This window comes from Heloderma suspectum, chromosome 11, assembly GCF_057233095.1.
Source record: "Heloderma suspectum isolate Gila_16-S chromosome 11, 16-S_ref, whole genome shotgun sequence".
Classification (NCBI taxonomy): Eukaryota; Metazoa; Chordata; class Lepidosauria; order Squamata; family Helodermatidae; genus Heloderma; species Heloderma suspectum.
In genome coordinates, this window is record NC_139468.1 from 2,835,385 (window position 1) to 2,857,050 (window position 21,666).

General features: G+C 48.7%; 3 protein-coding genes across 20 annotated transcripts in view; 2 read left to right on the plus strand and 1 right to left on the minus strand.

Annotated features, from left to right (window-relative positions):
• Positions 1-4,210, plus strand: part of RNF111 (ring finger protein 111) — a 49,492-nt gene extending 45,282 nt beyond the window's left edge. For 9 of the 13 annotated variants that reach the window (XM_084816617.1, XM_084816610.1, XM_084816618.1 and 6 more), the window contains 3 exons: positions 47-142; positions 1,596-1,723; positions 2,995-4,210. In XM_084816617.1, the coding sequence (XP_084672743.1) occupies positions 47-142; positions 1,596-1,723; positions 2,995-3,112 (342 nt within the window). In that variant the 3' untranslated portion in view covers positions 3,113-4,210. The remainder of the gene's footprint in view (positions 1-46; positions 143-1,595; positions 1,724-2,994) is intronic. The other 4 variants (XM_084816614.1, XM_084816615.1, XM_084816611.1 and 1 more) reach the window with 1 other exon arrangement.
• Positions 4,211-7,195: 2,985 nt separating this feature from the next.
• On the plus strand, positions 7,196-17,041 carry CCNB2 (cyclin B2). 3 transcript variants are annotated; one of them, XM_084816625.1, is made up of 10 exons: positions 7,196-7,403; positions 7,769-7,805; positions 9,544-9,672; positions 9,756-9,866; positions 11,219-11,374; positions 11,578-11,736; positions 12,814-13,050; positions 13,558-13,698; positions 14,739-14,849; positions 16,025-17,041. In XM_084816625.1, exons 2-10 carry the CDS (start codon positions 7,782-7,784, stop codon positions 16,169-16,171), a joined length of 1,215 nt encoding a protein of 404 aa, XP_084672751.1. In that variant the 5' UTR covers positions 7,196-7,403; positions 7,769-7,781; the 3' UTR covers positions 16,172-17,041. The 3 variants fall into 3 exon arrangements, with proteins under 3 accessions (XP_084672751.1, XP_084672750.1, XP_084672752.1); XM_084816624.1 differs by lacking the exon at positions 7,196-7,403 and having other exon boundaries at positions 7,691-7,805; XM_084816626.1 differs by lacking the exons at positions 7,196-7,403; positions 14,739-14,849 and having other exon boundaries at positions 7,691-7,805; positions 16,025-17,032.
• Positions 17,042-20,350: 3,309 nt separating this feature from the next.
• MYO1E (myosin IE) overlaps positions 20,351-21,666 on the minus strand; it is a 109,442-nt gene continuing 108,126 nt past the window's right edge. For all 4 annotated transcript variants that reach the window (XM_084816629.1, XM_084816631.1, XM_084816627.1 and 1 more), the window contains one exon: positions 20,351-21,242. In XM_084816629.1, the coding sequence (XP_084672755.1) occupies positions 21,166-21,242 (77 nt within the window). In that variant the 3' untranslated portion in view covers positions 20,351-21,165. The remainder of the gene's footprint in view (positions 21,243-21,666) is intronic.

Consider the following 21,666-nt stretch of genomic DNA (forward strand, 5'->3'; position numbering starts at 1 on the left):
GTGAGCGCCAAAATACTAAATTCTGCTGGTTCCTCCTGGATTACAGGAATTAATTCATCTGGAAGAACGTCTAGGAAATGTGAATCGCGGAGCTTCCCAAGGAACAATTGAAAGGTGCACATATCCACACAAATACAAAAAGGTGAGTCGTTCTCAGAGGTGCTTGAACATTTTTTAATAACTTTCCTTATTAGGAGGAGCGGGGTGGGGGTGACGGGAAGGATACATACTGAATAACATTCTCAATACTTAGAATAGCAGATATTGGTTTCACATAACAAGAGATGTTCTGTAGGTACAACTGCCCTATGTCTGCCACTGAATACTCACCCATAAGGAAGTGAAATGGCAAATCTTAACCAAAGCTTCCGTTCTAGCGGATTATATTTTTCATTTAAAAGATTTGAATTGTTAGGAATTGCGTGACTGAGACAAGTTCTTATGGCTCTGGCAAGGATGAAAGGTGATGAGAAACTCATGATTGCGAGCTTTACCGTCAGCATTCTCCAGTCTGTTTACCGCTTCAGGCCACATGTGTTGCTGCTTCTGCAACTTTCACCAGTGGAAAGATTCTAATTTAGCTTCTTCCCCAAATGCTGGCTTGGAGGGTGCTGGGAGTTTGGGGAGCATTCAGACATTTGATCACCCACACAAGTGGTACAGTCACAAAAACAGACAGAACATGGGGGCCTGCTGTTCATGTAGCTTGCAAAAGCGAGTTGCAGTAATTCTTAGCTTCTCAGCAAACTTATCAACTGAGTCCTACTCTGCACGAATAGGGCTACAGATGACAGACTGAGCCAGGGATGAGACACCTCTATGGCCACATAGAAAGTTTATGTCTGAGCAGCAACCTGAACTTACTAAGCGAAGGTCAGCTTTATCCATTTCACCACATGAGTACACCACATGAGCCAGTGTGGTGTAGTGGCTAGAGTGCTGGACTGGGAATCGGGAGATCCGGGTTCTAGTCCCCACTCGGCCATGGAAGCTCACTGGGTGACTTTGGGCCAGTCACAGACTCTCAGCCCAACCCACCTCACAGGGTTGTTGTTGTGAGGATAAAATGGAGGAAGGAGGAGGATCATGTACGCTGCCTTGAGTTCCTGGGAGGAAAAAAGGCAGGATATAAATGCAATAAATAAATAAATAAATAAAGTGAGTAAAACATGATGTTGTCCCCGCCTTCTTGGGCTATTGTTCCAGGATGGTATGCCAGTGCATATTTTAGGACTTGAGGCTCAAACCTGTTTGTTCTGCTTAGTTTAGTTCTCAGGTGTGCTGTCCTCCTGGCCTGTTTTCCTTTAATTTCTGGCTTTTTAACCTGCTTCCTAAATGTTACGTTTTGAGGTTGCTGCAAATTCATGTACAGAGTTTAATAGGTTGTTAAATGGTTGTGGGGAGGCTGAGAATTCAGGGGTCCACAGGATAAGGTCTGATTAGCCTAATGGTTGCATTTTGTTAAACTTCCGTAGGGGTAGGGTGGGGGGTGTACTTTAAATGTCATTGTTACTTTTGGTTGTTATAAAAGAAGCAATTTTGTGTATAAAACAGATCTTATTCAGTTTGCCAATAATGTCATCTCTGCTAATAAGGTAACAACTGATTGGTTCTCACAGAGGAAACTGCACTGCAAACAAGATGGGGAGGAAGGAACTGAGGAAGATACAGAGGAAAAGTGTACCATTTGTTTATCTATATTAGAGGAAGGTGAAGATGTCAGGTAAATAAATAAAAAAAGAATCCAATTGCTCGTGATGCAGGGCTAATGCCCTGAACTGGGTGCAGACAGTAACACAACCATTTTAAAGAATGTTCTGCATAATACTGAAATTGGCCAGATGTGTTTGGAAATTCAGATAGGTGCAGCCCCTTTCTGTTGTTGCCAATACATATCAAGTGCTGCAACGAACTGTCATCAGAAAATACTGTTAACATGATGAGTTAACATGACTGTAATATTTTCCCCATTGACATTTATAGGACCAGATTGGGTAATCTTGATCAACAGCAGGAGCCTGCAGTCCCTAAGCAGAGTAAGGGCCGACCTAGATGTTGCTGCCATCCTGCTGTGTGCTGCCTAAAGCTTCTTCCCTGTGGTGGTGCTCCACATGGCATCGGCAGTTTTTAAAGGCTCCTTTCCCCATGTGCCGTTCCAACTGTTTGGAGCGGATGTGTGCCAGTACTGCCAGGAATGTGCCAGTACTAGAGGGTGCCTGCTGTGAGCAATTGATGAGGAACATTTAAATGTTACCACAGATACGGGGTGGTACTATCTCAGCCATGCCTTTGACGACCTTCTAGATTGCAAACTTCTGCTGTTGATGAGCAACTGTGGCTCTCCCTTCTGTCAGAGACATTCTGCCCTTCTGGTGAGACTTCTGCACCATTAAGTCCTGAGGCCAGTCCTCAGGCCAGTTTCACCAACATCTAAAACTGTCTAATTTCGTGTATTTTTGATGTTAAGTGTTCAGTGGATCTGCAAGATCACCACACTGTATTGAGAGAATTTCAACCTTTCTTTCCTGTTCTCTTTTTAAAAGCTTCTGACCTTCATGATTGCAGAGAGATGCTTGCAAGGCCTAGTAAAGGCTCTGAAATGAGAGGGTTGCAGGGAAGGGCAGAAGTTCCTGTAGCTGGACTCTGTCCCTGTGCATTGCTTCCTACCATATTCATGTGGATACCAATTGCTGACCCTGTAAGCACAACCCATGCGGTCCAGCTGTGTCTTGGAAGGGGAATAGGCATGACGATACACAAACTTAATTTGCACCATGTCGACCTTGTGCCGCAGAGCCCGTCACTCTAGGGGGACATGCCACAGCCCTATTGAGACACCTCCCTTAATGTGTTTGTTAACATGGGATATGCAGTGAGAGATTAAAAAAAAGGAGACCCACTTTTTTTTTTTAATGATGCACATCTGTTTTCAGTCAGCCTCACTTGTCTGTGAACTACTGACCTGTCTTTCCCCCCCATTTTTCTTGTTCATAGGCGCCTTCCATGTATGCATCTCTTCCACCAAGTATGCGTAGATCAGTGGTTGATCACAAACAAGAAGTGCCCCATTTGCAGAGTGGACATTGAGGCTCAGCTGCCAAGTGAGAGTTGACACCCTTTTGCCTAAAACCTCTTGCTTTCCTCCTTCACGCCCATCCTTCCTGGTACTGCAGTCAACCAAAGATGGCATGACTTACCTGTGCAGATGTTGGAAGCATTTGAACCTGCTAGAGTGCCGTTTGTCTGCTCTGTGGTATACTTAATGCTAACCCTACAGTTCAGTGTATTTATAAAGCTCTTTTTTGGTTTTGTTTAGACCTTACGATTTCCCCCACTCTAAACACGTTTTCCTGTACTTTTTGCATGGTTCCTTGTATTGCATTTCTTTGCACATGTTATGGGCTTAGTGACCTCCCCAAACTTGCAGGCAAGATTATCTGCTTTAGAAAGTAGAATTGTGTGGTCTTTTTTTGGTTTGTTTTTATTTTTTACATAGAGTCAAGCTTTTCAGAGTATGATTTCACTCATTACTAACCTCAGAGTCCTTAATTTAATCAAGTATTTTAGTTTTAAATGTATAAAGATCAACTTTTTAAAAAAGGATATTATTGTGTTTTTAAGACATTCCTTAATTAGGAAAAAAAAAGCTGCTGTATACTTGTGTTGGGCAGAAACGCCGAGCGCTTTTCCTGCACAAGCCCCGTTAAAATGAACAGGGGCTGCGCAAGAGCACGGCAAGCGCTGCCCGTTCCAAGTCGCGCCATCCGCATTTGCTGGGAACATAACCTTCAAATCCCTTGATTTCAACTGGCTTACTCATCGTTGGAGCATCCTTCTCAGATCACATTTTTATGTTCTTAAATCTTCAGCACAATGCAGATATATTTGAATGTCAATATTAAAAACATTTAGACTGCTGTCCGATTGTATGTACCATTTTCTTATGTCTAGCAATTGAATCTCTCTAACATAATATTTTGCTGCTGTGAAACAGCTCTAATGAACACTAAATATTTGATTTCAACTAGCTGGGTTGTAGATATATGCAGATTGAATGAAATACGTTTGTAGGAAAACGGGGGAAAGGCAGGGTTTTTTTGTCTTTGTTTTTTTGCTCCTTGGTCTTACCTTAAATTCATCTAAAGATCTGCACAAACTGGTTTTGTAAAAAAAAAAAAGAAAAAAGAAAAAACCAACCACAAAGATTAAATCAGTACTTAGAAATTCATTTCTTAAGGCAAATATCCATGACTTCATAGAACTTTTAAGGGTCCCTGCTCTGTCATGGGATCTGGGTGGGGTTTTTTTTAATTTTAGTTTTACAGTTAATAAAGTTAGCTGAATCCACCTGTCTGTTGTGTTGTTTCTCAAAAATCAGTTTGAAACTGTTTTAAAAACTAGGCCATTGTGCTGCTTCTAGCCTTGCAGAGGCTGCCGCCTATGAAAGGCATGTTGGATGGGAGAATGATCTGACCCCCCTGGATGTAGGGGTGTGTGTGTGTGTGTGTGTGTGTGTATGATGAGACAATAAATAAAAATAGCTGAAAAGTTCTCCTTAAGCCTCATTAGTGCTTTTGTGTTGCTCCGTTTCAATTAAGCGTGTGCAGCTGAACTTCTCAGTGGGCTGTGCCCCATATTAAATAAGCTGTGGGTGTCACTTGGATTTCCCATCTTGAGCCAGCCCTCTACTCCTAGTTTGGTTGTAGGTTTTCATATCTCAGATTCCCACTAATCAGCTATTGATACAAAAAAGCCCAATGGTTTTTGTAGGTACCTTAGTTTGCTTATGCAAAACTTCCTAATCTACTGTGTGTGACGTATAGCTTCTACACATCTCGCAGCCCCCCCCCCCCCCAAATATTATAGTAGCATCACAAGCCATCTGCTTCAACTGGCTGAATGCTGAACAGTTTCACTGGTTCTTGTTTTGTTTGCTGTCAGTCAAATGTGAAAAAACAGACCTGTGTTCTTTTGTGGTCTGCACACCCCTTTGACCTTCTCTGATTGGGGTGTCTGTATGGCTCAAGCTGCTCCTATGTGATCCTTTTTAGGTCAGGCTTTTTAGAACATGTAATATTCTGTTCATGGAAGTAAGCTCCACGTTTCCTGTACAAAGGTGTGGCAGGCAAGCTTTCATTCTAATGTAGAGACAAGTGGAAATGTGTAAACAACCCCATTGACCAGAAAGCTAAGCCAGAATCCAAAGAACTGTGCAGCAGCTCCGTCAGCCCAAGGCGTGGAGTTTTAGACTTGCTGTTCGACTTGAAAGTGAGTGGAGTCCCAAAGGTTGATTTATACGGTATGTGGGGAGGCACCATGACAGAGGTCAGCTGTTCAAAGGAAGAACTCTCCTGTCCTAAGTGACATTTTAGATTGTGGCCTTAAACAATGTCATTGTCTCACTTCAGTTTGGGTGAGCAAAAAAGTGCTGTTGTGTGTGTTTCTCAGTCGATGTTTAATGACTCTGTATTTTTCCAGTACATGATCTCCAGCATGGGGTAGGAAGCTGACATCATGTAGCTCAATAATTTTTATAAAGGCCTGTAGCACCACAGAGGAAAACAATACTATGTAATGAAGAATTTTGTTAAGGAGCAGCTTGTTGATGCTACCAGGCAGGAGACTAGATTGACTTCCTAAGGCCACAAAACTCAACTCCCACTACAGTTGTTCAGAACTGATTCATGGTTACTTGAACCCCTTTTTGGCTTCAGTGTGGGAGGCTGAAACACCATTCGTGAATATGTTCCTTAGGACTTTAATAATAGCTAATTCCTGTCTTGGAGCATCTAACACAACCTTACTGAGCCTGGTGCCCTCCAGGTGTTTTGGACTTTAACTCCCATCAGCCTCTGCCAGCATGGTCAATGGTCAGAAATACTGGGAGTTGTAGTCCAAAGTATATGGAGTGCACCAGGTTGGGGAAGGCTGGTCTCAAAATGAAAAAAATGAAAAACTGGCCAGAGTTTTCCCTCCAAGGTCTCCTCCCTGTGAGGATGTGAGTGGTTTTAATTGTTTTCATGTGGGAATGCAGGAGGAGTTGCAGCCTGGCTCCTGTTTTATGAAGTTAACAGCCAGGTATGCAATATGAAAAGAATAAAACCAAGGCTTTTGGAAAAATATTTCCTCCCATTTCATATGCTTTTCTAGCTGGAATTATTGCCTTAGGTTTCTGCATCATCTCAGAGTTGAAACATAATGCAACAGTATACATAAAATGCCCTTTTCATATGACATTCCACTGTCAAACTCTTTAACACGCAATAAAAAAGGACTGAATCTGCATTCTTGCTTCTTATTCTGGCCTTCTAGTTATACAAAACCCTTCTGCTCAAACAAATATTAATTCACTGGTGTGAAATGTGTACTTAAATCCTTACGTGGGATATTTGAGAAGAAAATCTGAGCTGCTGCATGGAAGCAACAGTACTTGAGAAGGTTTCAGCTGCGTTGCTGAACTCCAAGCCTTTTAAAAATTGTCAGATGGCTTGAATCACAGAGTCATAGAATAGCAGGGTTGGAAGGGGCCTATAAGACCACAGAGTCCACCCCCCTGCTCACTGCTTGGCAGCACAGCTCTGGTTGATGATCTTACAAACAAGGTTAATGTGCATTTTCTCATGTATATGCACATGACACTTTTCCAATGCACACTCAAAACTAAATTAGTCATTTGTGGACAACAGTAAACTACCACATGTTGCCCATAACTTTAAATGCACTGAGGCTGGAAATAACTTTTCCAGCGCCCATGCCTCCCCTCCACATGCACCCCTTGCTGTCGTCTGCAGGGTGGCAGAGAAAGACAGGTGAGCAAGGGGACCAGTGGGAGACCTGGGGAGAAGACGTAGCAGCTGCCCTCTGCTTCGGTGGAGCGAATTGTAGCATTGCCGCTCCTGGGCACGGGTCTGGCAGTCTTGCCTTCCAGGTCCCATTTTGTAGCTAACAAATGTGAGGAGTCTCGGCTGTGGGATTGTTTAAAATAAAGTTTCTAGTCCTTACGGTGGTAGGAAATGTCTTTCAAAGAAAAAGAAAGTCGATGACCGCTGGACGTGCGGAAATGACAGAACTACTGAGAAGCTCGGGCGATCTCAGCATTTCCAACAGCGTTCAGCGGAGCGGTGTTTCGCGCCCGCCGCCCCACCCTGCCGCGCGGAGATGGGGCGCGTTCTCCAGCGCTCCGCACTTGCCGCGCGGAGCTGAAGGCGGGCGTCGCGTCGCGTCGCGGGCCGGCGCAGCCCCGAGCGCGGGCGTCTGCAGCGGCAGCTGCTCGCCGCCCTCCGAGGCCGCGCCAGGCAGTCGGGGGAAGCCGCGTGCCGCGGGGGCAGGCGCCGGCTTGGCGCGCCAAGGCCGCGGGCCCGAGATCCCCTCCGGGGGCGCCGCTCCCGCAGCTGCCCCGCCAGGCGCGGCGGACCGCGGCCCCCAGCGCCAGAAGCGGCGCCCCTGCCCAGCCCAGCCCAGCCCACGGTGCGGGCGGCTGCCCGCGGCGCGAAGCCGAGGCGCGGGGCCCGAAGAAGCGCCCGCTCCGCGGAGAGACCGCCGTCCCCGCAGCGGCGCGCGCCCCCGCGAGAGCGCAGCGGCCCGGGCGCCTCACGCTGCGCCCGGGCGCCGAGCCCGCCGCCGAGGGCCCGAGCGGCCTCGGCGGCGCGGGGCGGCGCGGGGCGGACGAGGGCGCGGCCGCCGACCGGGCGCGGCGCGGGGGCCAATGGCGGCGCGGGCGGGCTCCCTTTTGAGGGCCGCGGCGGCGGCCCGGGATACTTGAGGCGAGGCGGGCCGCGGTCATGGCGAGCCTGCGGGACGGGCTGGTGAGTCGCGGGCTGGGCGAGAGGGGAGCCGCCGGAGGGACTCCCTGCCGCCGGAGGCCTGCCGGAGCCGCCCGCCCCGGCTGCCGTGTGGCGTCCTGCTCCTGCACGCATGCGCCGCTCACCCGCCTTTGTCGGCGCGCGAGTGAATGTGTGGATGGTTTCCCGCGACGCGTGTCGTGGCTGGAGGGACGCGAAGCCTCTGCCGGTGTTGCGCTGCCCGGGAGCCGGTTCACACAACCAGCGCGTGGGCCGCCCGAGGAACCTTTCCCGGGCCTGTGCTCCTGCGCGGGGCCTCTGGCGGGCTGAGGGCGGCCGACCTGGTGCCTGCGAGGGGCGCAGGTGTTGCTCGCCTCGCCTCCGCTCAGGCCGGCCTTCCCCAACCTGGTGCCCTCCAGACGCGTTGGACTGCAGCCCCCATCCTCCCTGGGCGAGCCACTGTGGTGTAGTGGTTGGGCTGTTGGGCTGGGACCGGGGTTCTAGCCCCCACTCGGCTGTGCAGTTCACTGGGTGACTCTGGGCCAGACACTGACTCCCAGCCTAGCCTACCTCACAGGGTTGTTGTGAGGATGAAACAGGGAGGAGGAGGAAGGCCATGTCAGCCACTTTGGGCTCCTGGCAAGAAGAAAAAGGCAGAATATAAATGTAGTAATAGTAAAAGTAATCCCTGACCATTGGCGATGCTGGCTGAGGATTGTGAGAGTTGTAGCCCAACACATCTTGAGGACACCAAGTTGGCGAAACTGGACTTCCGCTTCTCTTCTCTGTTTGTAAAGAAGCCAGATAAAAAGCCAGCCGTCTCTCCACCGCCAGGACTCTTTCCCCACAGGAAGACAAACCCGGGGGCGCTGCCTTTGCCACTCTGAAGTGGGGAGTGCAAAACCATCCTGGGGGGCGAGCCCCCAACTCTACCCCAGACAACTCTTCCTATAGAGCCATTCGCTATGTGTGCGCCTTTCAGCAGCCTTGGCCACATGGGGAGTGCCGTTGTTCTTTCTCCATGCACCTTTTGACCCCCGTCCACCAGGCCCAGGCGTGGGGTCTGTGTGTCACATTGTGGGCAAGGCAGTGCCAGCCTCCTCGTAGCGACCGCTGTGGCGGAACTGCTGCCCTAAGATGGGCGAGGAAGGCTTGTGCCCATTTCGGGGGTGGGGGGTGAAGGTGGAAGGGGCATTGCAGAGGAATCCTTAATCCAGGGTCTGTGCATGCCCCGATTCCATCGCGCACACATGTGTGCCGGCTGATAGGATGTGGCACTGGGTGTAGAACTCACTTTCTTCAGCATCAAAACTGTCTTTTGTTTTGTTGGTGTTGCTATTATCAAAGCTTCTGTCCCTTAACGGCTGGAAACATACACTTGGAAGTGTGTACAGGCAATGCCTGCAGAAATTTCTGGCTGGGAGTGTGCCGTTAATAACAGTTCCATAGCTGGGGTGATGCTTCAGTGTCTTGCTTAATTGTGGAGCCTTTCCAGGGCTAACCCTGCACAACTCTGACTTTTTTTGGACTGTTTTGTCCAAACAAGAGAAAACATGCCATGTCTGATTTTGCGTAATTCATGCAGATTGCAGAGTTCAGTTTCTCTGGGTGCAGAATGTGGGTGATGCAAAATTGTGGATTTTTGTGAATGCTGCAAAATTCTGAGGGCTTTTAGCATGGATATTAGTGGGCAACTCTAAAGTACAAGCTTACTAGTGGTGGCCACCCTGTTGGCGGAGTTACATTAAGTCATCTCTTGCAGATTACAAATCATGTGAAGAGTGGCATGCCAGTAGATCATGCCCAGTCCTGTGGCCAACTGAATGGGACAAGGAGCCCATTGGGAGAAATCAGCAACAAGTTAGCAGCCCGAAGACCCAAGGGAGTCAAGGTAAACACTGTTCTGCATTTGGCTCTAAGAAAAGCTGGTTCTTGAGCTGTGTAATTCATTCACGGTCTGTCTTCCCTCTGCAGAAAACAGAGAATTCCCAAGTAACTATTGAAGGCACTTCCAGATTGACAAACGCAGCAGCAAAACATACCCTTCCCAGTCTTGGATTAAAAGAAGCCAGTCTCTCAAAGCTGGTAGGTCTCATTCTGAAGCGGTTGTTGGAAGGTGCGACAACAGTGGCAGCAACCCAGGCAGCTATGTGCTCAGTGGGAATCTTGACCCCTTTACCGTATTGCAGACTGCTTCTGAATCACCCCTATTTCAAAGGCAGTTGCGGGGGGGGGGGGGGCACTATTGTTGGAGAAATTCAATCAAGCCCTTCCTATGGGTATGGAGCTTCCCTCCCTGGTGCAGGAAGGGGACAGGGGGATTATATAGGTCTGATTGCCTTGAATCCTTTTATAGAGCCTACTCAGATATGCTTATATGTGAATACTTCTCCCTAGTATTTGTTTCCTGCTTCTTCCTCCTCCCCCCTGCCTTTTTTCGGTGAGAACAGAACAGGGACTTAAGTACATTTAAGTATTTCTAGAAACCATCTAATACTGAAGACTTGCAACTTTGGCCATTGTCTGCACCGGGGGTAAATTTGCTTCTGCCTTTGTAAGCCCATTCTCTGTTCTGTGGAGTCCTCTTCTATTTGCCCCCCTCCCCCAGGGGTGCCTGGCTATAGTTCAGCTTTTTCCTAGGTTCTTCTGACTTCTTCCATCACACACAGTTGCCCACCTCTTTGAGTAACCTCCTCCCTTCCCCACTGCAAGTTGAAGTGGAGTTTAAAGATCTTAAGAAGATCTACTTGTTTTCTCTGGCCTTCACCTGATTGTGTTTTATTGGACTGATCTACTCTATTATTCTATAGCTGCAATTACGCTGTAGTCTTTGGTAAGGTTTCATTGCTGCTGTCCCCTTTATGAACGTTTGTTGCCTTATTATTGTATCATGTTCTCAAATTATTTGTGGTGGTGGTGATGAATTTTAATTTGTAAGCTGCTTTGGGGCGGGGGGAGGGCTTCTGCCCTGAAAGGGAGCCTAGAAATATTTTAAATAAATAAAGCAAACATAAGAGTACTAAAATGATGTTGCAATGATGTACCTTTCAAGTAGCAGTAGTATGTGCTTGTAAACACATGTTATTTATCTAAACTTAACAGATTCAATGCTTGATCCCAAAGGTTTCACAACACTTTTGACACCAGTGTGCAGGCTTTCCATCCTCAGTGGGTGTAAGACACGTGTAGGTTCACACCCCCACTGAGTCATGAAGTTTACCTTGTGTCATTGAGCAAGCACAGGCTACCTTGCAAGATTGTTCTCTGGAAGAAGGCGAGGGTTGGGTTCTTGAAAGACAGGGAAGACGCTTGAGGGACCTAGGTCAGCAAACGCGTGCGTACATGCTGCAGCTTCTTGAGGGGCACCGGTTGACCTCTGAAACCTCATGCTGAGGGTCTTGGCTTCACTCCTGCTGTCATCCTTTTTTTAAAACTAGGATCCCATTTCGGCCTCTATGGAAGTGGGCCTGTGCCAAGCTTTCTCTGAGATGCTGCGAAGCAATGTAGAAGATGTTGATACAGATGACTGGGAGGATCCCCAGCTGTGCAGTGGCTATGTGAAGGATATCTATTGGTACCTGAGGCAGCTCGAGGTATTTATGTGTGGCAGGTAATCCTGCTTCTTCACCACTCCACAGCTTGGCCTGCGGGCTTTGTCTGGCCACTGCTGGATATGGGCTGTTGCTGCAGAGCTGTGGTCTGAACCAGCAGGGCTCCTCTGCTCTGGCCGCTCTTCTCACGGGCTTGTTCCCCAAACACGGGACAAGCTCTTAAACAAACCAGCCCTCTTCAACAGGTGCAGCAGAGCGTGTCTCCCTCCTACCTCGACGGCACGGAGCTCAGTGGGCGCATGCGTGCCATTCTGGTGGACTGGCTGGTGGAGGTGCATGCAAGATTCCAGCTCCTGCAGGAGACTCTCTACATGTGTGTTGCCATCATGGATCGCTTCTTGCAAGTAAGCTGAATGTGGTTCAGAGCACATCTAAGCCCTGAGCTGTGGGACTTACAGGGAACTGCCCATCTGACGCCTGCTTTGAGCACCTGTTCTTCTGCTTCCATGGGAGCCAAGAACAGTGCTGAGGTTCCTACCTGCACAGCGAGAGAGGTCCAGGGCAGGAGTGAGCCACCTTTTCTTGAAGTGAAGGGCCGCCTCGCCTTTAAGGAGCAGCTGCCTTCCTCTCCCTCTCGGGCTTTTGCTGAGCTGGGCCCAGCTCATGGCAGAGTGAGGACAGGACAGGCCCAGGCGCAAGCTCAGAGGCCAAGCCACAGAGGATGGCACCCAGCACGCCGTTCAGCGGGGTGCTGTGCTGCTCTCGATGGCCCACTGTGTTGTTGGGCTTCCGAGCTTGTGGACGTGCCTGAGTGCGTATGTGCTTGTGCTCTTCTTGTTCCTCAAGAGCAAGAGGTGGGCTGGAGGTGTCACGCCTCCCGAGGGCAAGGTCTAAGTAGCCGAACAGGCCCCTCGAAGATGGTTGCGCCAAGTGGCCGGACCGTGATGGGAAGTGCTCGGTTGCTGGCCGAAGGTATGGCAGAGGCCAAGGGGGCATCGGAGGGCCACTTTGAGAGTAACCAAGGGCGCCTGCAGCCCTTGGGCCAGGAGTCGCCCACCTCTGCTCTAGCAGGTGGCTGACTTTGAAACAGCGGACTAGTTGTGAGACCTAAGCATGGGCTTAAGTGTCTCTCTGTGGGACATAAGAATCCCTGACATTTGACTGGCTTCTGCCCGGTGCCTTGACAAAGGTGTCCTGGGACTGACTGTTGGTATTCCCTGTATGTCTGGCAAGGTCTAAGCAGTCCTCTGAGACCATGGAGTTGAGTAGCTGGTTTTGGAGGGTGGCAGGTGGAGAGCCTCTGTCTGCCTTGATCCTCAAACAGGCCCTCAGACTTATAACTACAGCTGTTCTGAGAAGCATCTGGTCATAGGAACCAGCCTTTGCATTGGTTCCTTGAGAACGGCTCCTGCACTGCAGTGAGAAAGAAGCCTGGGTCACGTGTTTGTGTGATGGGACCAAACCTCTGTGTGCTGCTCTAGGCTCGACCTGTCTCCCGTAAGGAGCTCCAGCTGGTTGGCGTCACTGCAATGCTCCTGGCTGCAAAATATGAAGAGATCTATGCGCCAAGTATTTTGGACTTTGTCTACATGACTGACAGAGCATACCAGCCTGCTGAGATCCGTGCAATGGAGCAGGATATCCTTAAAGAGCTTAACTTTGTCCTGGGCCGCCCATTACCACTTCACTTCCTGCGGAGAGCAGCCAAAGTATCTGATGTAAGTCCATTGGCCAGCAGCTTGGGCTGGGATTGGAATCTGGTATGGGTGTTGCAGGCAGGGGCATCTTAAAAACCTGTTCTAAAAGGGGCACCCAAACATTGTGCATTGGAGAAGACCCCAATTTTGGGATGACGGTGGGGAGATCCTACTCTCAAATGTGGTTCTCCTCTGGTTTTGGTTTGGACTGCATTCCATACCCAGTAATGAGTCCAGCCTTCCCCAACTTGGGGCCCTCCACTTGTTTTGGACCACAGCTCCCAACATTCCTGACCATTGGCCATGCTGGCTGGGGCTGATGGGAGTTGAAATCTAAAACATTTGACCTTTACCAGTTTGGGGAAAATTCCTCTAGACATGGTTACACGACCCCTGAAAGCAAAGGTTGAGGAACCCTACAATCAGAGCAGAGGTGTTGTGATAGAGGCTTGGTTCTGTTGTGTGCCCTTTACCACAAAAGGGACCTCTAGAGGACACTGTCATGGGAATCCCTTCTTGTGTTGCCAGCCATCTGCTGAAGCGTACCTGCTAGCAAAATACCTGATGGAATTGACCCTTGTGGATTACGAGATGGTCCATTATAATCCTTCGGAGATCGCAGCTGCGGCGCTCTGCCTGTCTCTGAAGGTCTTGTCACAAGGCCAATGGGTGAGTCTTTGTTGAACGCAGGGCTGTGGGAAAGTATGCAAAGCATTCTGGAGCCCACATCATCTGAAGTAACTTGCTGGAGGCAGAGTCCACAAAGAGGAAGCAACCATGTTCCTTGTCTCCCACTCTTCGTGGCTCGGCTCCAAAGCTCTCTGTCTCCATCCGACCTGAGAGCAAAACCTAACAACTTGGATACCATGTGGGTTTCCAGCTTGTGCTGTGCAAACACAGGCTGGTGGTAAGTGCAGGATTCAACAACCCCCCGACCCCTGTACCTAGGCTCTTCCGCTTCTTTTTTAAGCAAGAAACTAGTCCCTTACTTCCTTTAAATCAAGTATCTAGTACCTATGGCTGGATTGGGGTTTCAATGCCCTGGACAGCCATCTCTTGGGTATGCTTAGCTCTGGATTTCCTGTATCGGGTGGGGGGTTGGATGAGATGGCTTACAAAGCCCCCTCCCCTTCTAGGAAACAGTGGCCCCCTGCCTCTTCCTACAGTAATTAGCCTGCATTAGACCTGGGAGAGACAGTCCGCTTCATACACCCCGGCCCACCCTTTTGCTCCCACCCCAGAGAAAGGGGGGGGGGCATTTGTACCTGCTCTCTTCCCAGTCTCAAGGCTTTTTTTGTTTCATTCAGCTTGATGCAACAGATGTAGTGGGGCTGGATTTCCTGAATCAAGCAGGGGGAGGGGGTTGGACAAGATGGCCTACAAAGCCTCCTCCAGTTCTATGAAACAGTAGCCCCCTGCCTCTCTGCATGATGAGCAGCAGGAACTATTTTATAGAGCTGTTAGTGGATTATGGGAGTTGTAGTCTAACACATCTGGAGGGCACCAGCTTGGGGAAGGCTGACTTGCATGAAGGTTTTGTGTTTGTTTTGGGCACACAGAATGCCTGAAAGGTATTGGCTGTTTCCTTCTCGTTCTTCAGTAGGAATTCCTGCCTAGTTGGGGTTCTGGGGTGCCACTGGTGGGTGGCCCAGCAAGGGGGCTGCTGCCAAGCCCCGAGAAGGGTTCTGACGGCAGCTGCCCTCTTGCAGAACCTCAAGCTCTGCTATTACACGGGATATGTGGAGGAGAGTATGAGCCGTGTCATGCAGCACATCGCCAAGAATGTTGTGAGGGTCAACAAGAGCCTGACCAGACAAGTTGTACGTATCCGCCCCTCCCCAGCACGTGTTGGTTGCTGCTCCTTTGGTGTCGCTCTCTTAGAAGGCTGCTGCATGGGGCTGTTGGCCTCACGAAAAGAAGGAAAGATCAAGGCAACCCTGCCCTTGGCAACAGTGTGAGACTTCAGAGGGAGGGAGTTTGACCCGTGAGCATGCCTTCCTCAAGATCTGGCCCCGCTGTGCGGCAAGGCCGGACCCTTTGGAATTTGAGTCTAGGCTCAACTGGCCTTTTCTCTTGGGGTTTGCTGTTGCTGCCATCCTGCCCTCCCTGGCCTGGTGGTGGGCCAGCACATGTCCGAGACGCAAGGGAGGCTGGGGAACATAGTTCTTCCAGGTTTCTGAGTTCGGAGGACTGGGAAGAGCTTGGAGCTCGCTGTGGCCGCCCTGTCGCTGGGTAAGCTTGGGAGAAGGGGGAGGGGAACTGGAGGCTTCCTGGGAGCGGAACGCTGACGGTCGCCCCCTTCTCAGTCAGCGCTACCTAGACCCACGGCAGCTCTCCCAAGTTTTAGACGGGGGCTTTTTCCCGCCCTCAGTGGAGATGCTGGGGATTGAACCTGGGGCCTTGTGCATGCAAAGCGGGGCCTCTGCTGCTGAGCGACGGCCCTCCCCAAAGCGTTTGCTTGCTCTTCGTGAGCGGTGTGGCCATTAGCTGCTCACAAGGAAGGACTGCAAAACATGCGTGGAAATTGAGCTGGGCATGGCGTGCGGGAGGTTGTGTCTCACTAGTCTTTGGCATCACTGTAATTGCTGGAAAGCCTCTCAGCTCGAAATATCTGATGAAGCCTATCTAGTCTGAACGTTCCACTTGCCCTTCCTTTCTGCTTATCCCTCACTGTTAACACGTGAGGGATACTTGCAGCACTATCTTACTGGGCTGTCTTGTGACGCTAGGAAGAACAGAGTTCAGAGCCCTCTCTTCAGGCCTGAGAAAGAGGAGGAGGTGGGGGTGGTGGGGTGAGTTTTTTCTTTCCCTTCTCCCTTCGTAAAAACAAAGGCAATGGATGCCGATAGCAGCTGCTGTCAACCTGCAAGTAGGTGGGCTGGGGTGCTGCATACATTTCCCTCCCAGGAACAAGGCAAGCAGCAAGTCTGCTGAGCTACTGCAGAAAGCTAGAAGCCTTTAATCAGCCTAACTTTGTCCCTCAAATCCCCGGCAGGCAGTCAAGAAGAAGTATTCCAGCAGCAAATTCCTGAGGATTAGCACCATCCCTCAGCTGAACTCCAGTGCCATTAAGGAGCATGCAGCCCTTTTGCTGGGCGAATCCAGGCAGCTGCTGTGTGAGCGCCAGCCATATTCTATGTGATCAGCCAAGGACGAGGTGCCCTTCTCGATGCGGTCTCTGGAAGACTTTTAAAGATGGACACAAGAGTTACTCTTAAACTAAGACTCTATATTGTATATACATAATAAAGATATTGTAGAAAACATCCCTTTTTAAAGGCATGTTTTTGAGAAACCAGCAGGAGTCAAAAAACCAGTGTGTCAGCAGAATTTTGCTCAGCATTCCAAGTCCAGGCTAGCACACAAGGTAGCAGTTCTTTTCCCTCTTTCACAAGGAGGTAGCAAGCAGAACTTTCTCACTGTACAGCTTGGGATGACCAGACTTGGGGAGAACCTGAGGCCAGCAGGACTGTGAGGAACTGGGGAACTGACCTGCTTTGCTAACTCTGACCCCACAGCAGTTTTGAGACTTGCAAAATACTCAAAGCCTTATCAGGAGCGGCCTGAAGTGCTGCTCCTACTGCGGGGCATTTGTTTGGCCAAATGTACTTGGTGGTTCTCCTTCTCTCTGTCCTTGCCAGTCTCAGCCAGACACCAAGTGAGGTTACAGGTGAAACCCCCTCACCTGTGTCCCCAAACTGCCACAGCTCTTTTTATGTTCCCCACTCTTGACAAGCTTTTAATGAAACATCTCGATTAGTTGAGACTGTATTCGTTAGGCAAGAGAGGATGTTTTTGACCAGTTGTTTAGCATCTCTCAGTAAGTAATGACAAATGAAGTGCTGTTGCTCTGTAAAAGCAAACTGTATAGAGATGGGAACATGGAATGAAAAGCAAAGCAGATCTCAAATTTTAAGGTGCTTGACTCCCGTCACCGTTATGCTGTTCTGTGTCTGTGCATGAAGAGAAATTTGAATGTGACATATTAAAGGATATTCAGTATACTTCCCTCTCTTCACTTGAAATTTTTAGCTTGCTCCAATTGAGAATCTCTGGGCAGCACCACCCCCAGCTTTACTCTACAATTTGCAGATGAGAAATTGGGGTGTGACAGTGACTGCTGAAGTCAGGAACTGACGCAGAAGATAGAAATGATGGGTCAACTCTCTCGAAGCCATGGCTTGCAATCCTGGTTTGGGGAGATTGCTCAAATCACAGTGTGCTGGTTTGGACTTAATCAAACCATAATTCACTGTTAAAACAAGGTGTAACTAAGCCCCTCGTACAAGAGGAAGTTGGAACTACAGGGATCATTCATTATCCTCCAACTCCTGCTTTGGTAGAGCATCTGAATGCAGCTAGAGCCCTGATTGTAGGCCAAGACTGGCTGAAGACCGGTCCAAGACTGCATGTGTGTGCGTGTAGGGGTGGGGTGGGGGAGCCATGGTCTTTAATTTCTAAAGAGGGGGAAGCAACTTAAAATATTACCAGTGCACTGTTTTGATGTCTGTGCTCATCCAGTGCAGAGCCTGGTCAGGTCTTGGCTGCTGACTTTGGGCTAGCATGTCTGTGTTAGAGGTCACGCATAAGCTGGGAAGGGCACAGAGCTCAGTCTTCTTTATAGTGGGACAAAGAAGTGGCACGCCCGTCGGCTGTGTCTGTCGCCCCTTACCCCATGATGGGCTTAAGTTCCGAGCTTGAGCAGAATCCACATTTTTCCATGGAAAATGGTAATGCAGCTCTGAGGTATCTGCAGCCGGAGGGACTTTGTCCCCTCCCCTCTCCCCCCCCCCCGTTCCTTTGGGCAATGGACCTACTAGATGACAGAGGTATCTTGCACTTCATCACACTGCAGCATATCTGTCCCCTAAGCAACCGTGCTTCTGCCTAGACAGCTTGCTGCAGTGTGTGCTGTATTTCAGAATATCACGCTCTTTCAAGTATGCGGGGCAAGACTGTGTGTTGGGGCTCCACTCCTTATGGCCTGGGAGGGCAAGAGCCTGAGTGTTTGGTGAGATGGACGGGCCAAATCTCCAGAGCCTTTCCTCATGGGCAGAAGCAGAATTATGCAATATATAATATATTGTCCACCTCTTGATGTATACAAATAAAAAAATGCCATCTAGTATACACGGTTTTAACATCTTTGAAAAGCATAGCATGCAGGCAGCACTTGCTGTTCATCAGCCCTCGCGTTTCGGAGGAGGAGGGAAGGCAAGAATCCCTTCATGCAGTGTTTCTCAAACGGCCTGGACTCGCTGGTGGGCCTCGGCCAGCCTTCTTGGTGAGGCGGGGGGGAGGTGTCTCAGTGCTGCCGGCTGGCCAGCGCCTCTGCTTGACTGCCCTGTGCCATGGCTGCAATGTGCATACCGCATAGGCAAGTGTAGCAGCAAGTTGGTGGGAGAGCAAGGCTAATACTTTTTGTTATTATTATTTTACAAAACAGAATAAAGAGGAAGGAGGTAAGAGAAGAAGCTGTTATAGGCTGAAGTGAATGTAAAAGAAGAAGGAGGGTGGGATGAAATAAACTGGCAGTTGGGGATACAGTACAAGTTAAGTGTGATAGGAGAGAAAATGACAGATGGATAAGAAGACTTTGGGAGGCATGGGGGGGCGGGGGGAGAATAACAGTATAAAGCAACCTGTGTTCTCTCCTTAGAGCAGGGGTCCCTAACCTTTTTGGGTCAGTGGGCACATTTGGAATTTTGAGTGTCATGGGCACTCTCACATAATGGCTGCCATGGGCAGGCTTGCTCATTCATAAAATGGCTGCCATGGTGGGCCTGGCCAGTCACAAAGCATTCATTTCCCAGCAGGCAAATGGTGAGACTAACAGAAAAGTAACTAGACCCAAGAACCTAAGAGCAAGGCAGAGGTGGGGGTCTGACCTCCAAAATACAAAACTACTCTTTGGAATCCAAATAAAGGGCAGCACTTTACTTTGCAGCATGGCAAAGTAATGACCCTCGCGTTGCACCAGGCCTTTCGTTGTTTGATTTTTGTGGCTCGTTTCATTTGTTTTTACCTTGCTGTTTATATTAGTAGTTGTGTGGTGGTTCTGAATTGCTTTAAAAAATCATTATAAGCAACCCTCCACGGGGGAAACAAACTATTTAAATATATAGTTTATTCATTCAGAGGTACTGGCAACTATGGTTGCCACCACAAATGAGAAATGAACTAATTAAAGTAGACGATGGCATACAAGTCAAGGCTTTCTTCAGGCTCATCTTGTAGCACCAAACCACGCTACATCTGACTTGAAATCCCAGACTGGGCGCTGTAGCAGGGACGGGGAATGCGTAGCCCTCCAGATGTTCCTGGACTGCAAGTCCCATCAACCTTTACAACTGGCTATGTGGGCTAAGGCTCATAGGAGATGGACCACATGTTCCCCACGCCTGGTCTATAGAGTCCAAACTTGGTCCATGAGCTGGGGGAGGGGCGCCTTTAGGGCTCCCCCTACAGCCCAAAACTACACCAGGAAGCAGACTTTATCTCTGTGTTAAAGCAGCATGGATTTGGTTTTAAAAGAACACAAGTCTAGCTTGTATTGAACTCAAATTTCATTTAAAAGTGGTTTATATTTAGAAAGATGCTTTAAAACTTTTTTTTAAAAAATCAGTCTTTGGTTTTTTTAAACCAATTTTTATCCACTCATCTGCCCGGCTGGTGTTAGAACCAGAACACTGACCTGGACAGACCGCAGTGTTGATAAAGGAAGAGGCACAAGGACAAAGGAAGAGGCCTTATTCCAGGTCAGGCTGTTTGTCCACCCATCCCAGCTGTGTCCATTCTGACTGGGGTCTCAGGCCGAGTGAGAGAGGGTCTTGCTGGCTTTTGCTACAGAAATCTTTTTTTGTATTTAACTGGAGGTGCCTGAGACGGAATCTGGGATCTCTTGCATGTGAAACGTGTGCTGCACCACTCCAAGAAACGCGTCTTATCCCTCTTGTGAAACGCTGTCTCCAATTACATGTCCACTTATCCTTGGTTTACTCCAAGGGCAGCATTAGCGACCTTAAACAAAGCCCCACGTGAGTGTGTAGTAGTTCCTATGTTTTTATTGATGGTGGTTGAGAAGAGAACAGATAAACTGAGGACATGCAGTGGGTCAGCAACAGCTCCCCTGATTGGGGGGGGGGGGAGCTGAGCTTAACTTAACTGAAGCTTTCTTAACACTGACTTCATCCCTTATAGTGCATACACAGAAGTACCTGGCCCCAAAATGCTAATCAAGCCACCTTTATGGATAAGTACAGTGGATTACTGCTGTGTACATTCAGACAGGTTTACCTCTTATTTGATTTTTGAAAGTATATTGCTCTGTGATCTTATTTTAGTTTACAGTTTCGTCGGAGGGAGTGGGAGAGAGGTGAGGCCGAGAGATGCCCTCCCCAAGAGATGCAGCAATAATAAAAAATCAACATGGACCAGCCACATTAACTAATCAACGTGAACCATTTACAGCATACAATACTGTCTCTTCCTTTGGTTGCAGTGTCTTTTTGGAATCCCAATAGCGCACAAGCAAATCTGGGCAAGATTGCTGTGATGTCTTTAAAATATATCGTTGGGGTGGGGGCGTGGGGGGAGAAAATGACAAGATTCCAAAAGAAATAAAATGTTAAAAACCTACATTTCTAAGGCAGGTAGCAGCATAACTTAACTTATTACTGTGCTCCTCTGCGGAGTCACCAACAGAGGAAATGTGCATATAATGCCATTACTGTGTTATATAATTTAGGAGAGAGTCACCAGAGCAACTGAAGGCACCTGAAAAACAGTGTAACTCTTCCGAAGTCCTCACAAAGCACCTTGCTGTTTCCGGAATTTTAAGAAACGAATGGAATGTAATTTAATCACGCTCCTCATCCTTCATGCGAAAAAAGCGTTAAATAAAATAAATAATTCCTTCGTTTGAGATCTTGGGTGGCATCTGAGGCTTTGGCTTCTTGGAGAATAAGCAGAGATACTCTTGTGCCCATCTTCCACCTTTTAACTTCACTGACGAAGTGACGGCCGTGGATTATAGACTCTGCAAAGAACTAGCCGTAGCTTTACAAGTAGATCACGATGGTTGGAAAGCGTCTCCAATGCACTTTGTGCTCGACAAGGGCCTGTCAGCCTGCGGGACTACACTTTGGTCACATAATTGTTTGGAAAGAGTCCTTGTTTCCCTCTTAACCTGCCTGTCCACCAGCCCGAGGGATCTGGAAAGAAAGACAGCAGGATGTAAGCCTGTGGATGGCCCAGCACACCAGCTCCCCAAACTTCTCACTACGGAAACTTCAAGGCAAGAATCTTAGTCAGTTTGGAAAACAAGAAGTGATTCTTATAAGCAACGGTTGGAGCAGAGAGCTGGCATTTGTCCTGTGGGAAGAGCAGTGGAATGGAATCCGTGATCCCAACTGGCCGTAGTCTCTTTGTTTAACTTAAGTGCAATAAAAGTTGTTATTGTCACTGTAAGATCTTACTATGTCGGTATCTGATACCCCATTATTTTGCAAAGAGTTATAAAAACAGTAATGATAACTGCTGGGAATGTTTTAAAGCCAAATGCAGATTTGGTGCAAGTAAAGTGGATTTGTAGCAAAAGTGGCATGATTCTAAACCTCCAGTGAACAATGAATGGTT